Raw genomic sequence first — 13,083 nt, forward strand, 5'->3', positions numbered from 1 at the left:
TGTTCCTTAATGCCCGCAATGGTCCTTAATGCCCGCAATGTTCCTCAATGCCCGCAATGTGCCTTAATGCCCGCAATGTTCCTTATTTGCCCGCAATGTGCCTTAATGCCCGCAATGTTCCTTAATGCCCGCAATGTGCCTTAATGCCCACAATGTTCTACAATGTTCCTTAATGCCCGCAATGTTCCTTAATGCCTGCAATGTTCCTTAATGCCCGCAATGTTCCTTAATGCCTGCAATGTTCCTTAATGCCTGCAATGTTCCTTAATGCCCGCAATGTTCTACAATGTTCCTTAATGCCCGCAATGTTCTACAATGTTCCTTAATGCCTGCTATGTTCCTTAATGCCCGCAATGTTCTACAATGTTCCTTAATGCCCGTAATGTTCTACAATGTTCCTTAATGCCTGCAATGTTCCTTAATGTTCTACAATGTTCCTTAATGCCTGCTATGTTCCTTATGCCCGCAAGATGACTTCAGACTCAGACTTCTGTTTTGTTTTTGTTTCTTTTTCCCATCAGGTTGGGCAAGACATCAGACTCCAGGGCGTGTGTGTGAACCACTAGAGCAGCCGGAGCGGAGGGACAGACGCTGGGACAGACGAAGAGAGGGAGACGAACCGCAGAGGTCAGCCCGGTCCCTGCTGTCTCACTCAGGGGTGAGGGGAGAGGTGAAGATGGCCGACACTGAGGACGAGCAAGGCAAGGCGGGTAAGCTCTTTGAGAACTTTGTCCAGGCGTCCACCTGCAAGGGCACACTGCAGGCCTTCAACATCATGTGCCGGCAGCTGGAGCTTGACCCGCTGGACCATGAGACTTTCTACAGCAGCCTCAAGGCCCGCGTCACCTCCTGGAAGGCCAAGGCCCTGTGGAGCAAGCTGGACAAGAGGACCAACCACAAAGAGTACAAGAAGGGGGCAGCCTGCGCTGGCACCAAGGTAAGCACTGTTCACTGTTTACATTCAATCCTCAATACAGCCGAAAGGCTTCAAAGACGATGGAAAAGGCCTCTCTGTTTGAGATTAAAGGGGACTAGACTCTCTGTGTGTGTGTGTGTGTGTGTGTGTGTGAGAGAGGCAGGGCTAGTAATCTGAATGAATCATGCAGCACTGTGTAGTAAGAGAACCTCTGTCAGCAGTTGTGGTTTTTTTGTTTTTGCAATCTATGTCAGACTATCAGCAGCTGGTGCTGATACCACAGCAAACATGACAAAGGCTATCTAGCCTGTCTATTCAAAACATGATATGTCAAGACTGATTAGGTCATTTTTGCGGAGCACGGTTGCAGCAAAATGGGAACAATGCCCCTTTCTGCAACTTCTGCTTGTAACTCTTTAACCAAGAATGGGCCTTAAGTAAACATGTGGAAAGTGCACTGTGCGTAGGTCCATTCCACTCCTTCCATCTCCACACACCCTTCTGTACCCACGTATGCATGCTTCCCCAGCTACAGTACCCATGGATCATGCTGCTATCTCCCAGTGCTGCTATCTCCCAGTGCTGCTATCTGCTGCTATCTATCAGTGGCTAGTCTGCAAACGTCTGCGTGACCAGCTCTGTGTGCCTGCCCACAGTAATGTCCTCCCTGTGCGATTATAGAGCACGTTCAGATAAAAAACTCCTAGCCCAGCCCTCAGACGGCATCCTTCAGTAGCCTCCGGCTCTGTGATTATTTCAGCTGGTCCAGCACCGGGCCAGTTCCTGACACGCCCCCCCATCCACCCACCCCGTCTGGCTGGCACTCTGCCCAGATTATTATTACTAAAGTGTGTGTGTATGTGTGTGTGTGTGTGTCAGTAGCATGCGTGCGTGTGTGCGTCTGTGAGTGCCTGTGTTTGCAGTAAGTATTTTAAAATGAGTCTCGTTTTCTCAGTATGACTTGAAATCCTATTTGATACCAGCAGTAAACTTTCCTCTGACGGATGTTATGAGCCTTGCCAAGTGTCGGGACCTTGCTTCTCAATAGCAGTGATTAATACTGAAATACAGGGAAACAAAAGAACAGATGTGCAGGGAGGCACTTCAGCACGGGTCATTAAGTGTATTTAAACAATCATATGCAAGGATTTGATTTATGAGAGGCTCTGGAAGTTTGAAGGGGGTGTCGGGTCGACGAGGAAACCGAGTCGTCTGAAAAAATAACAGCAAGTTCAGCGGATCATCTGCCCTGAGGCTGTTTTCTATTGAACTGAATGTGAGAGAACAACAACTGAGCCAAAAACAGCCCAAAACACTTCCCTTATTTAGTGATGCAGAGCAGTCACCCCGTCTGTGTCCTATAGGTGACTCTGTGTGTTTGTGTGTGGGTGGGATATGATGACGCAAGTGACAGTTTACTGTGAAACTGTGTGTGTGTGTGTGTGTGTGTGTGTGTGTGTGTGTGTGTGTGTGAGGGGGGAATCGCGGAGAATGACATGCTATCACTCCCCACCCTGCCTCCAAATGTCTGGAGCCGCGGTCAGAGCAGGATATGAGGTCATGTTCACTCTATCATTCTGCTGGCGGTGGCGTGCCAGTGCCATGCGTTGACTCTCTCCTTCCCTCCTTCTCCTCACTTTTCCTTTTTTTTCTTTTAAATGTTGCTTTGTTTTTCCACCGTTGTCATGGCACTCCTCTGCTTTTGAGGAAAAGGGAGCAGCAGAATGGAGTATTTTGCCTCACCCCTCACCCCCACCACTGACAAGAATAACACGGGGAAGATTTCACATGGGAGGCTGGGGAGTGTTGTGTTCATCCTTTCTGTTGAGTTATTGCGTCTCTGCAGACTTCTGCATTGCTCCCGTTGTGTTGAAATATCTGGAGCATCGGTGTGCGGGAAAGTGTTTTATAATTTATTTTTCTAGCGCGCTAGTCTGGCCGAGGCTGGGAGACTTTTCCAGGGCGTTGCCGAGCCGCTGGCCAGATTGGACGTGGAAAGTATTCGGTCCTGGCCTGCCATCTGAGGAAGTGAAATCCTTACCTAGACTAGCAACCCAGTGTACTCCCGCAGACCCTGAAAGGGATTGTCATTTCCCACTTAGGCTGCACTTGGCTGTGAGTCTTAAAGTGTTTCTCGCCCCTTGTGCAAATTCAGCTGTAATTTTTGTGCACTTAGCAAAGTAAAGCACAATAAATCATTAGTTGTCTCCACTCATGCCAGCTGGTAACTCATTAACTTGTTCAGTGGTTATAAACATATCTTGTCCTACATTCACTATTCTACAGCCCTGACACACTCGTCCTGGTGACTGCGAGTGTGACAGCATCTTGACAAATGTGTTTATTCCCCCCCTTCCTCGATTACACACTTTAATAGCACCCAGGATTGTTTTTATTTAAATGTGACGGATCAGATTTGCTGGTTCTGACAGGCCGGTCTGGGGCTGTTTGGCTTTCACAGACCATGTGTCTGCTGAGGGCCTGTTTCACAGGCTCCCAGGCACTCCGGCTGCATGGGGACCCACCAGGGACTGTGTGTGTGTGTGTGTGTGTGTGTGTGTGCGTGCGCCGAGTTTCCCATGCTGCTCCAGATGCCGGACTGTGAGAGAAAGCTGGCAGGCCGTGTTGTCGTTTCGCCGGTGGTCTGCCCCGGATGATTGAGTGCCTTTTTCAAACGGCGAGACCTAAACCAGCGCGAGCCGCGGCCGGCCCGCTTAGCCAAGCACTCCGAGCAGCTTTTGCAGTTCACATCCTCCATACCGACGCAAGGGGCTGGATCGCCTCTCCTCTTTGGGATGGCAAAACCAGAGAGCGTGCAGAGAGTCCAGCTGCATTCCAGGCTGAAGTAGCTGCCCGCTCTTTAAGCAGAGAAGGTCCACTGAATAGCGTGGATCCTCTCTGGACTCTGGCTACCTCATCCGTGCTGACTCGTGTCCCAGGACTTTGCCAGATCGACATAATTGAATTAGATAAGCCAGTGATTGACATCTGTCCACCCTCTGTAGTGGGATTACTGGGGTAATAACGACAAGATGGCGGGTCAACGTCCTCTGGCCCTAGTTAGGTGGAGGCCAGAGGTCAAAGCCCACTGCTGCTACCCCTGCACGTAGCTGTGGTGAGAACTGACCAAGCTCACTGGCTGCCCAGCCTTCGGGTGAGATGAGCCCTCCGAGCAGGAAATGCCTCACCTCTGCAGCTCATGATATGGGCTGTGTTTAAAGAGGCGAGAGGCCAGCAGGAACACAAGAACTGTTATTGTGATAACATCTGCACGGCCTGATAACAGACACGTCTCACTGTCCCATGTGTGCCGCATGTCCCAGAGATAAAACAGAAGAGGCTGGGGTTGGGTGAGGGAGAGGATGGGGCCACCCCTGAAGAAGATCCCCATTGTGTCCTCCTCTGAGGCTGCTCTGTGCGGGCGCGCCTCAAGAAAGACATCAGTGTTCCAGTCAGCAGCACACCTGGTGGGCCCCAAGCGAGCGGCTGAGCGGGCGTTCGAGCGAGCGAGTGGTGAGAAGGGTGCGGAGAAGTTTCATCAGTCAGCGACATGGCCGGCAGAATTAGGGCAGGCCTGTCCAGACAGAGCCATAGACACCTGTGTCTGCCTCATACCTGCAGGCCTGATGGATTGCAGATGCCCCTCTCTCTTTCTCTCTCTCTCTCTTTCTCCCTTCTCTCTCTCTCTCCTCTCTCTCTCTCTCCCTCTCTCCCTCTCTCTCTCTCTCCCTTCTCTCTCTCTCTCTCTCTCTCTCTCTCTCTCCTTCTCTCTCTCACTCTCTCTCTCTCTCTCTCCCCCTCTCTCCCTTCCTCTCTCTCTCTCTCACTCTATCTCTCTGCCCTTGTTCTCTCCCCATCCCACCCCCAGCTCCCTGAGGTCCAGAAACTCTGTGATGACACAGCGCAGCATAATCACACAAACTTGCGCTAAAGACAGAGGCGGGGCGATTGGGGGGGGGGAAACAGAATGACTAAATCTCATCCATGCTTTTATTGCCCTGGGATGAGCGGCCCTTATATGGCCTGCTCTCTGCTCTCCCTCCGTCTCTCTTTCTCTCTTTCTCTCTCTCCCTCACGCTCCATTTCTCTCTCTCTCTCTCTCTCTCCCTATCGCTCCGTTCTCTCTCTCTCTCTCTCTCTCTCTCTCTCGCGCGCTAGCTGTTGGCACGGGCGGCGGCGGTGACGGCACTGTAAAACGGCTCCCCGCTGGGAGAGGCTCTGGCTCGTCTGCCTCTGACCTGAGCCAGGGATGGTTGCGCTGTTTCCCGCCGCGCAGCTACCCAAACACGATAAAGCCACTCTGGAAACCTGAGCCCAGAGACTGGATCACAGGGTGGCGTGGGTGAGGACGGCAGTGACACCACCGGTCAGGGACTTCCTGTGGGCACGGTGGGTGCGCACCCCCCCCCACACCGGTTAATGACGGGAAACGGGGCTCGCTGTTCAAACACACTCCAGGGCCATCCCTGGCCTGTGCCCATGCGCTATGTCCCGAGAGAGAGGGGTTACACACACACACACACACACACAGCACCCCTCTGTTGTTGCCGAACGTGGGTGGGATGTTCAAGGGGGGAAGGAAATTAAAGGATCAGAAAGAAAAAGGTCAGGTTGGGCTAGTGGGACATGAAAGTCAGGGGTGCGGGCAGGGCAGGCATGGACCGCTGACTGGCCGGTGAGGCGGGAGGACAGAAGAAGCGTCCAACCCAGCTGGGCTCAGCGGGGACTTGTGGGTCTGTCAGGCAGAAGAGAGTGTGTTGGTTAGACGATACCTCAAAGCCACCCCTCAACCCCCCTCTTAAACAGGCCTTTTATCCTGTTGAAAGTCGGGGATGAAGTCATAACCACATTGCACATTCTCAGACCGATACTGTAACCCAGAAAACTGACTTCATGCATATTTGAGTGAGATAGCTGCTTGAATAATGTCTCTGACAAGAAACGGTTGTCAGTAAGATTTAAGGCCTTAAGGTAATCATGGTTCTAATTTTGGTCCAGTGTAACAAAGGAGCATTCCACCAAACACACGTAGCTCTAGCTTGATGTCAGACCGGTAATTCAGTTTATCAGGCATGGCGTCATGATGCATTTTGTCCAAATCCATTTAATGTATCCCTACAATTCTGTACTTGTCTCTACTTGTCTAACTGTCTGTGAGTTACAGTAATGTGATTAACAGTAATAAGTACGTTAGCTAAGCTCCATCCCAGACAAAATAAATGGCTTGCATGAGTGTCTTGTGTATACTATATCTGTGTATCTGGGCAGCTCTCCATAACCCTGGTGGTCTCCCCCCCAACAGTGTCTGATCATTGGTGGGGGCCCATGTGGACTGAGGACGGCCATCGAGCTGGCTTTGCTCGGGGCTAAAGTGGTGGTGATCGAGAAGAGGGACACGTTCTCCCGCAACAATGTGCTCCACCTCTGGCCCTACACCATCCATGACCTCCGGGGCCTGGGGGCAAAGAAGTTCTACGGCAAGTTCTGCGCCGGAGCCATAGACCACATCAGTGAGTACCGGCTTAAAGAGGATGTTGAGTACCCAATTAAAGAGGATGTTGAGACAAAAAGATAAGAGCAAAAGAGAAGAGACAATATCATCTACAATGTAGGACAGTTATGTTCTCCATTAATAGAACTGAAACTCAGGGGTGTGTGTGCTTCTGCAAGTCATGGTGGTGACATTTGCATTTGTTGACATACCTCTTGGGCCTCATGGTCTTTGTCTGTTTGTCAGGTATTCGGCAGCTGCAGCTCATGCTTTTGAAAATCGCCCTGCTCGTAGCCGTTGAGTTCCACGTCAACGTGGAGTTCGTCAAGCTGCTGGAGCCTCCAGAAGACCAAGAGAATGAAGGTGATTGCGCCCCCTTTATCCAGCTCTCTTTATGCACGTTCACGTTCACACATGCAACTGCACAACTCAGTCCAACACCCAAATATTGCTTGCAATTTGCTAGTTTACATGTCTTTCCAAATAATATAACAGCACATGCCTTCCAATCTGACAGTTTATTATCCAATTTACAATACATGGTCAATAGAGATTGTTTTTGTTCATAGCTGAAAAAAAGTCTAAAAGTTACAGGCCTGTGCACATGCAAAACCGCTGTGGTTGGCAGGGAGGCAGGAGGCCTGTGTGATTCCATTACATCAGTGTGACATTGGCATGCACATCAAGGCTCCTGATAGCCAGAGCTTTTCCACCAGCACTCGCTCACCCGGTCTCCTGTTGCCCATTAGAGGGACATCAACTCCAGGAAGACAAAGCCCAACCGCAGAACAATGAACTTCCTGACTTCTCACAGTATCGCTCCGCCTGTGAAAATATATCTCCATGGCAACCAGCGGTCAACAGAGTTATGAAATGATACTAAAGCCCCAAAAGGAGAAAACCATCCTGTGTTGTTTCATGGCTGGAGTCCACTGACTCACCGCGTTTAGCAGCACACGTGGCAATGCTCCATGCTGTATCTTAAACCAAATAAAGGCCTAATCAAACGCTGATTGTTCAGCGTAATTATAACCATATACCTCCCTTTCATTGCCTTGCAGCTAGGTGCAGTGAGTTGCCAGATGTGCACACTTTTAAATGAGCATGCAGTGCATTCTGTGGTAAATCAGAGTGCTGCTGATTTAAGGAGTGGCATTTCATCAGTGGCTGGCAGACCTGGGGGCTGCTTTTCATTTGCTTCCCTTTTAGTCTACTGATTAGCTGTTAGCTAACACTCATTAGCTGTTAGCTAACCCCCCGCAACCCCCCCCCCCACACACACACACACACACACACTTCCTCTTCAGTGAGGAACGTCAGTGGGCTGTTAGAGGCTCGAGTGCTTTTCTAAATTAAGATCCTCTGTTGCTGTACGCCATGCGGACCTTGCCCTTCAAACCTGCCTGAAGTTGCACTGTCAGCACTGTTACTTGCTAGAAAAGGAGGACACTGATTAGTTTGAGTTGTGTTTACTGAAGATTCTGGCAAATGTGATTTGCATGAAATCCATCATATATCAGATGGCACTATTGTCTCTTATGTAATCATGGAACAGTAGACTGTGCTAAGATTGATTACGCAAGACACGACCCTGAGCGCTGCTTGTGTGAGAAGTTGCCATGGTGGCTGTACCGTTTTTCACCATGGTGTTGACAGGTGTGATAAATATGGCTTCTGACAGCAAACAACAAACAGTCTCTGTGTACCCGTTACATTTAGCTCTGTGTGTGTGTGTGTGTGTGTGTGTGTTTCGATGTGTATGTTTATATGTGTGTGTTTGTGTATGGCTGCATGTGTCCTGTGTGTGTGTGTGTGTGTGTGTGTGTGTGTGTGTGTGTGTGTGTGTCCAGGACCTGGTTGGAGGGCAGAACTCCGTCCTGCTGATCACCCTGTGGCGGACTTCGACTTTGACGTGGTGGTGGGAGCGGACGGCAGACGCAACACTCTGGAAGGTGGGTGTAGGAGAGAGAGTTGTGCTGCAGCTGCAGGCTGTGCTGGCGTCGGGTAAACAAAGTACATTTTTAGACACAAACATGGCCTTTTCACACAGTGGCTATACAAGTATGATAAAGTTTCTCCTATATTTGGAGAGGAAGTATTGGATGGAGACAGTGACAAGACTGTCGAAATATGATCCATTGCCCTGTGAAGATATACAAGCCAGAGCCAGAGTGCCATAGCTTTGCTTCCCAATTTGTTTACCGATAAGTTTTTATCCTCAACTCTTCATTGCATTCCCTAAATAGCCTTAAAATACCAATGTCAACAAGTTTCAAGTTGGAATGTCTACACTTCCCAAAACACTTTTGAAAAGATGTGATGAGGAAAAAGGCCAACTTTTTGTCATGGTGTGGCATGCTGTCTTTATTAATACTAGAGCTGCATAACAACTGGAACTAAGATGCATGCAGAATTCTTGGCTTTTGCACTTCCTCTCTCTCCTTCGCTCTCTTTCTCTCTCTCTCTCTCTTTCTCTTTCTCTCATCCATTTAGAGGTCATTATTTCATCCAAGAAAGTTACGAAACCATAAAGTAAAGATTACTTCGGTAAAACTATACCCCATGATGTCATGGACCGCCCTGAGGGGGTTGTGTTCCAAATCAGTGCAGCGCAGGGGCCTCAATAAAGCTGCCGGCCCGGGGCCCCTCCCAGCACCTCTGGCCGGGGGCCTCAGTGACTGATGCAGGCTCGCTGAACTCATTCTTTCATCCTCGTCATCTTTTTCTCCTCTCCAGCGCAGATGCCTCCTTCCTAAAAAGGGCATCGCATGATCAGAAAGAGTGGATTGCAATGTAGGGCGGCAGACATGGAAAGTAGTCCAAAGCAAACTTAGACTGAAAAACCAACTTCTAACTTGCATTTTTGGTGTGTGTGCGTGCTGTTTTCTTCCTGAAAATTAAGGGCTATTTTTGCATGTCTGGGGAAAGTTAAATATACCCCAACGCGGCCATCTGAAGGGACTCGCTGCTGCGTTCAGAAAGAGTGATGCGAGGGGGGATAAATGCCCCAGTGAATTAACATGACAGTAATAGAGCAGCTTTGGCCCGTAATCAACTGCAAGCTTTCCCTCGGAAGAGCACTTTCCTGGGCCTCATATATTATTTTGTAGGGGACGAGTGAGCGAGATTGGGGGTTGGGTGAAGAGAAGAGGAAGCACAAGGCCAGCTCATCTAGCTCATCTTCCTGCCCATCTCTCTCTTAGACTTGAGAAGGTAATGAGGGTGTATTCCTTTAAGCTGCAGAAACTCTAGCTGGGTATTAACATCCAGCCTCCAGGGCGAGCTATGGAAATGAGCTGGCAGCCCGCGCGCTGTCTCTGGGCCTCAGCCTGTCCCTTTGGTGTCTGTCTGTGTGTGTGTGTGCGTGTGTGTGTGTGTGTGTGTGTGTGTGTGTGTGTGTGCATACCCACGTCCCTGCACTTGTTGTTTTGTCACCGCAGCCTGTGTGGAGGATTAGATCATGCCTCCCTCTCAACACCCAGCGAAAAGGGAATTTTTCACAGTCAATGTTTTATGTCACACGGTGGGGGAACACTGACAGACAGCCAAATTGATTAAGTTGTTTTGCAAAGTTTGTTGCAAAGTTTTATGCTTATGCCTGAAATGTATAGTTATACTGCAGTGTTGCTGAATCATGATTTGCCTCTGATAGGCTGTAGCTGGCCTTATAGAACCTATTTAATCTCTAGCTGTATATGTCTGAGGGGAACAAAATGAAGAGCTCTAAGTTCTGTAGAATGGCTGCATAGAGTTGGATACACAACCTGTGAGTAAAATGTCTTCATCCACTATTGCAAATGAAAGTTTCATGGCCCTTTAAAATTGAATGAATAAGGCTCCATTTGCTGCTGGCCTTATTTAGAAACAACAAGTAATTCTTTAATGTCATCCGTGCCAGAGGAATGGACTTCATTGCACAAGGACAGAGCACTTTCATTACCAGTGTCCTTCACCCGGGCATCACTTACTGTAGCCTGCAGTGGTAAAAATGGCCTCACCTTTGTAGAGGGCCCAAGCCTCAGTGGGCTTAAAATAACTGGCCTGTGATTTAGGCATTTAGGCAGGGCAGCAGATTTCCCATGGATTAGTGGCCTTCCCCTGGCCCACAGAATGTAATGTCACATTCTCTCTCTCTCTGTATTCTCTCTCCCTCTTGCTCTCTCCCCTCCCCTCTCTTTCTCTCTCTCTCCCTCTCTCTCTCTGCCTCCCTCTCTCTCCCCCTTCTAACTCTATCTATGTGGCACCCATTCCTGCAGGCTTTAAGAGGAAGGAGTTTCGGGGGAAACTAGCCATCGCCATCACGGCCAATTTCATCAACAGGAACACCACAGCCGAGGCCAAAGTGGAGGAGATCAGTGGGGTGGCCTTCATCTTCAACCAGAAATTCTTTATGGACCTCAAAGACGAGACAGGTTGGCCCAAAGCCTCCTTGTGTTTCTCAAATACTGTACAGTGTTGAAGGCTACAAACGAAAAGGACATACATCCTAAATAACTATACTGTAACTGAATGTCAGAGACCTAATCCTTATAATCAAACACAGTTGCTAAAAATGCATTGAAATAAAAGGATTGTGCCTGTCATGTTATGTTTGTATGTGTAGTAGTCTTTAGAATGATGATTAGTACTCTTCATGTCCCCTGATGACCTCCTGTCCTCATACACCCCTCTGTCGCCCCCACTCAACCACAGGCATCGATCTGGAGAACATCGTCTACTACAGGGATAATACACACTACTTTGTCATGACGGCAAAGAAGCAGAGTTTACTGGACAAGGGAGTCATCATTAACGTGAGTGGCCAGTAGCTGTGTGTGTGTGTGTCTGTGTGTGTGTAAGTGTGTGTGTAAGTGTGTGTGTGTGTGTGTGTGTGTCTTGTTTTTGTGTGGGAGTTCCAGAAACTCTGAGGCAGTCCTCATCTGTGGTGGCCTGCCAACAGAAGAGTTTATTAGCAGGGGCACCATAAATACAGCCATGAGTGCCGACTGTTATAAACATCCCAAACGAGGGCATATTTCACTGTGTTATGAGATACCTAAGGTGGCATGTTCACACTCGCACTGCAGGCATGCACACTCTCTCTCTCTCTCTCTCGCGCACACACACACACACATACACACTCACAAACACAAATATATTACTAAAAACACATTCTTTTCTGGATGTAGACAAACAGGCATGCAAGCAGATTTATGTTAACATAGGCACAAACATAAAAAACACAGACATGCAAACACATGCACCCACACTCTGTTTAATACATACTTTATTACTGGGGGAAACACACTGTTTAGACTGGCCTAGTGGTGCCGGAGTCATTGCTGTGAGTTTATTCACAGAAGGACGCAGGGCTAAAGAGTTTAGATTGGTGCTGTCACTGAGCACATCATTGCATGTCCTAGAGGTGTTTGTGTTCCAGTGGCTTCCTTCCCACAGGGCTTTGGTAAAGTGCCGCTGACGTCTTTTCTGTCGGAAACATTAGAGTCTTTTCTGTCGGAAACATTAACTGCAGCAATTCGTATTATCCGTCCACCATTGTCAAGCACATGACTCAAACCCTACTATAGACTACAAGACCTACAGAAATAAATGGGCCTAATTTGACACCCTGCCTGCTGTTTTGTTTAGCATCCATTTTACTCCAAGCCAAAGAAATCCAAATGATGGGGCAGCCGTGGTCTACTGGTTAGGGCTTCGGCCTTGTAACCGAAGGGTTGCCGGTTGGATCCCCGACCAGTAGGAAAAATGTGGGTGGGGGAAGTGATTGAGCACTGCTGTCCCATGCCCACATCCACGGCTGAAGTGCCCTTGAGCAAGGCACCTAACCCTTCATTGCCCCCCGAGCGCCGCTGTAGCAGGCAGCTCACTGCGTCGGGATTATGCTTCACCTCACTGTGTGTTCACTGTGTGCTGAGCGTGTTTCACTAATTCACGGATTGGGTTAAATGCAGAGACCAAATTTCCCTCACGTGATCAAAAGAGTATATATACTTAATATAAATCCAAATGATTCCCTGCTGTTGTGTTACAGGACTATATTGACACTGAGATGCTGCTGAACAGTACCAACGTGGACCAGGAGGCTTTGCTGGGCTATGCCCGGGAGGCGGCTGACTACGCCACCCACTACCAGCTGCCCACCCTGGACTTTGCCATGAACCACCTGGGCCAGCCCGACGTGGCCATGTTCGACTTCACCTGCATGTACGCCTCCGAGAACGCGGCGCTCGTCCGGGAGCGCTTCGGACACCAGTTGCTGGTGGCGTTAGTGGGAGACAGTTTACTAGAGGTGAGACTGGCAAAGACACGACTAAGGAAGGATGAAAGTCTGAAAACAAGAGTGTAGTATACTTGATGGTGAAGAGGTTGAGAGAGTTAAAGCAGCACTATGTAGTTCTCTTAGCTTTAAATAATGGCTTTAAAGTGATTGTGATGAAAAGGAAAATGGCATTGGTGTCTGACATTGGCGTCTCTGAGAGTCTCCTGGTACTGTTGTGTAAGGTAAGTTGTACTAGGTAAGTTGGTGTCTTTAAAGAGCGAGCCGGGGCTAAATATAAGTTAGGGTAGGGTTCAATCTGTCACCACCGTGTATTTATGTTCGAGACTTCCTTGATTGAGCCTCTTGACAGACACAATCTCTGTGCTGTCTTTGAGAGTGCCAAGATGACGAGTTTTG

At 49.0% G+C, this 13,083-nt stretch overlaps 1 protein-coding gene across 15 annotated transcripts in view; it reads left to right on the forward strand.

Moving 5' to 3' along the window:
* Window positions 1-13,083, forward strand: part of mical2a (microtubule associated monooxygenase, calponin and LIM domain containing 2a) — a 39,367-nt gene that overhangs the window by 10,275 nt on the left and 16,009 nt on the right. For all 15 annotated transcript variants that reach the window (XR_007195596.1, XR_007195595.1, XM_048262219.1 and 12 more), the window contains 7 exons: window positions 522-937; window positions 6,219-6,426; window positions 6,654-6,770; window positions 8,258-8,359; window positions 10,664-10,819; window positions 11,100-11,200; window positions 12,439-12,696. Coding sequence is in view for 13 of the 15 variants with exons in the window: in XM_048262219.1 (XP_048118176.1) it covers window positions 677-937; window positions 6,219-6,426; window positions 6,654-6,770; window positions 8,258-8,359; window positions 10,664-10,819; window positions 11,100-11,200; window positions 12,439-12,696 (1,203 nt within the window). In the remaining 2 variants the exon portion in view is untranslated. The remainder of the gene's footprint in view (window positions 1-521; window positions 938-6,218; window positions 6,427-6,653; window positions 6,771-8,257; window positions 8,360-10,663; window positions 10,820-11,099; window positions 11,201-12,438; window positions 12,697-13,083) is intronic.

Source organism: Alosa alosa, chromosome 14 (genome assembly GCF_017589495.1).
Source record: "Alosa alosa isolate M-15738 ecotype Scorff River chromosome 14, AALO_Geno_1.1, whole genome shotgun sequence".
Classification (NCBI taxonomy): domain Eukaryota; kingdom Metazoa; phylum Chordata; class Actinopteri; order Clupeiformes; family Clupeidae; genus Alosa; species Alosa alosa.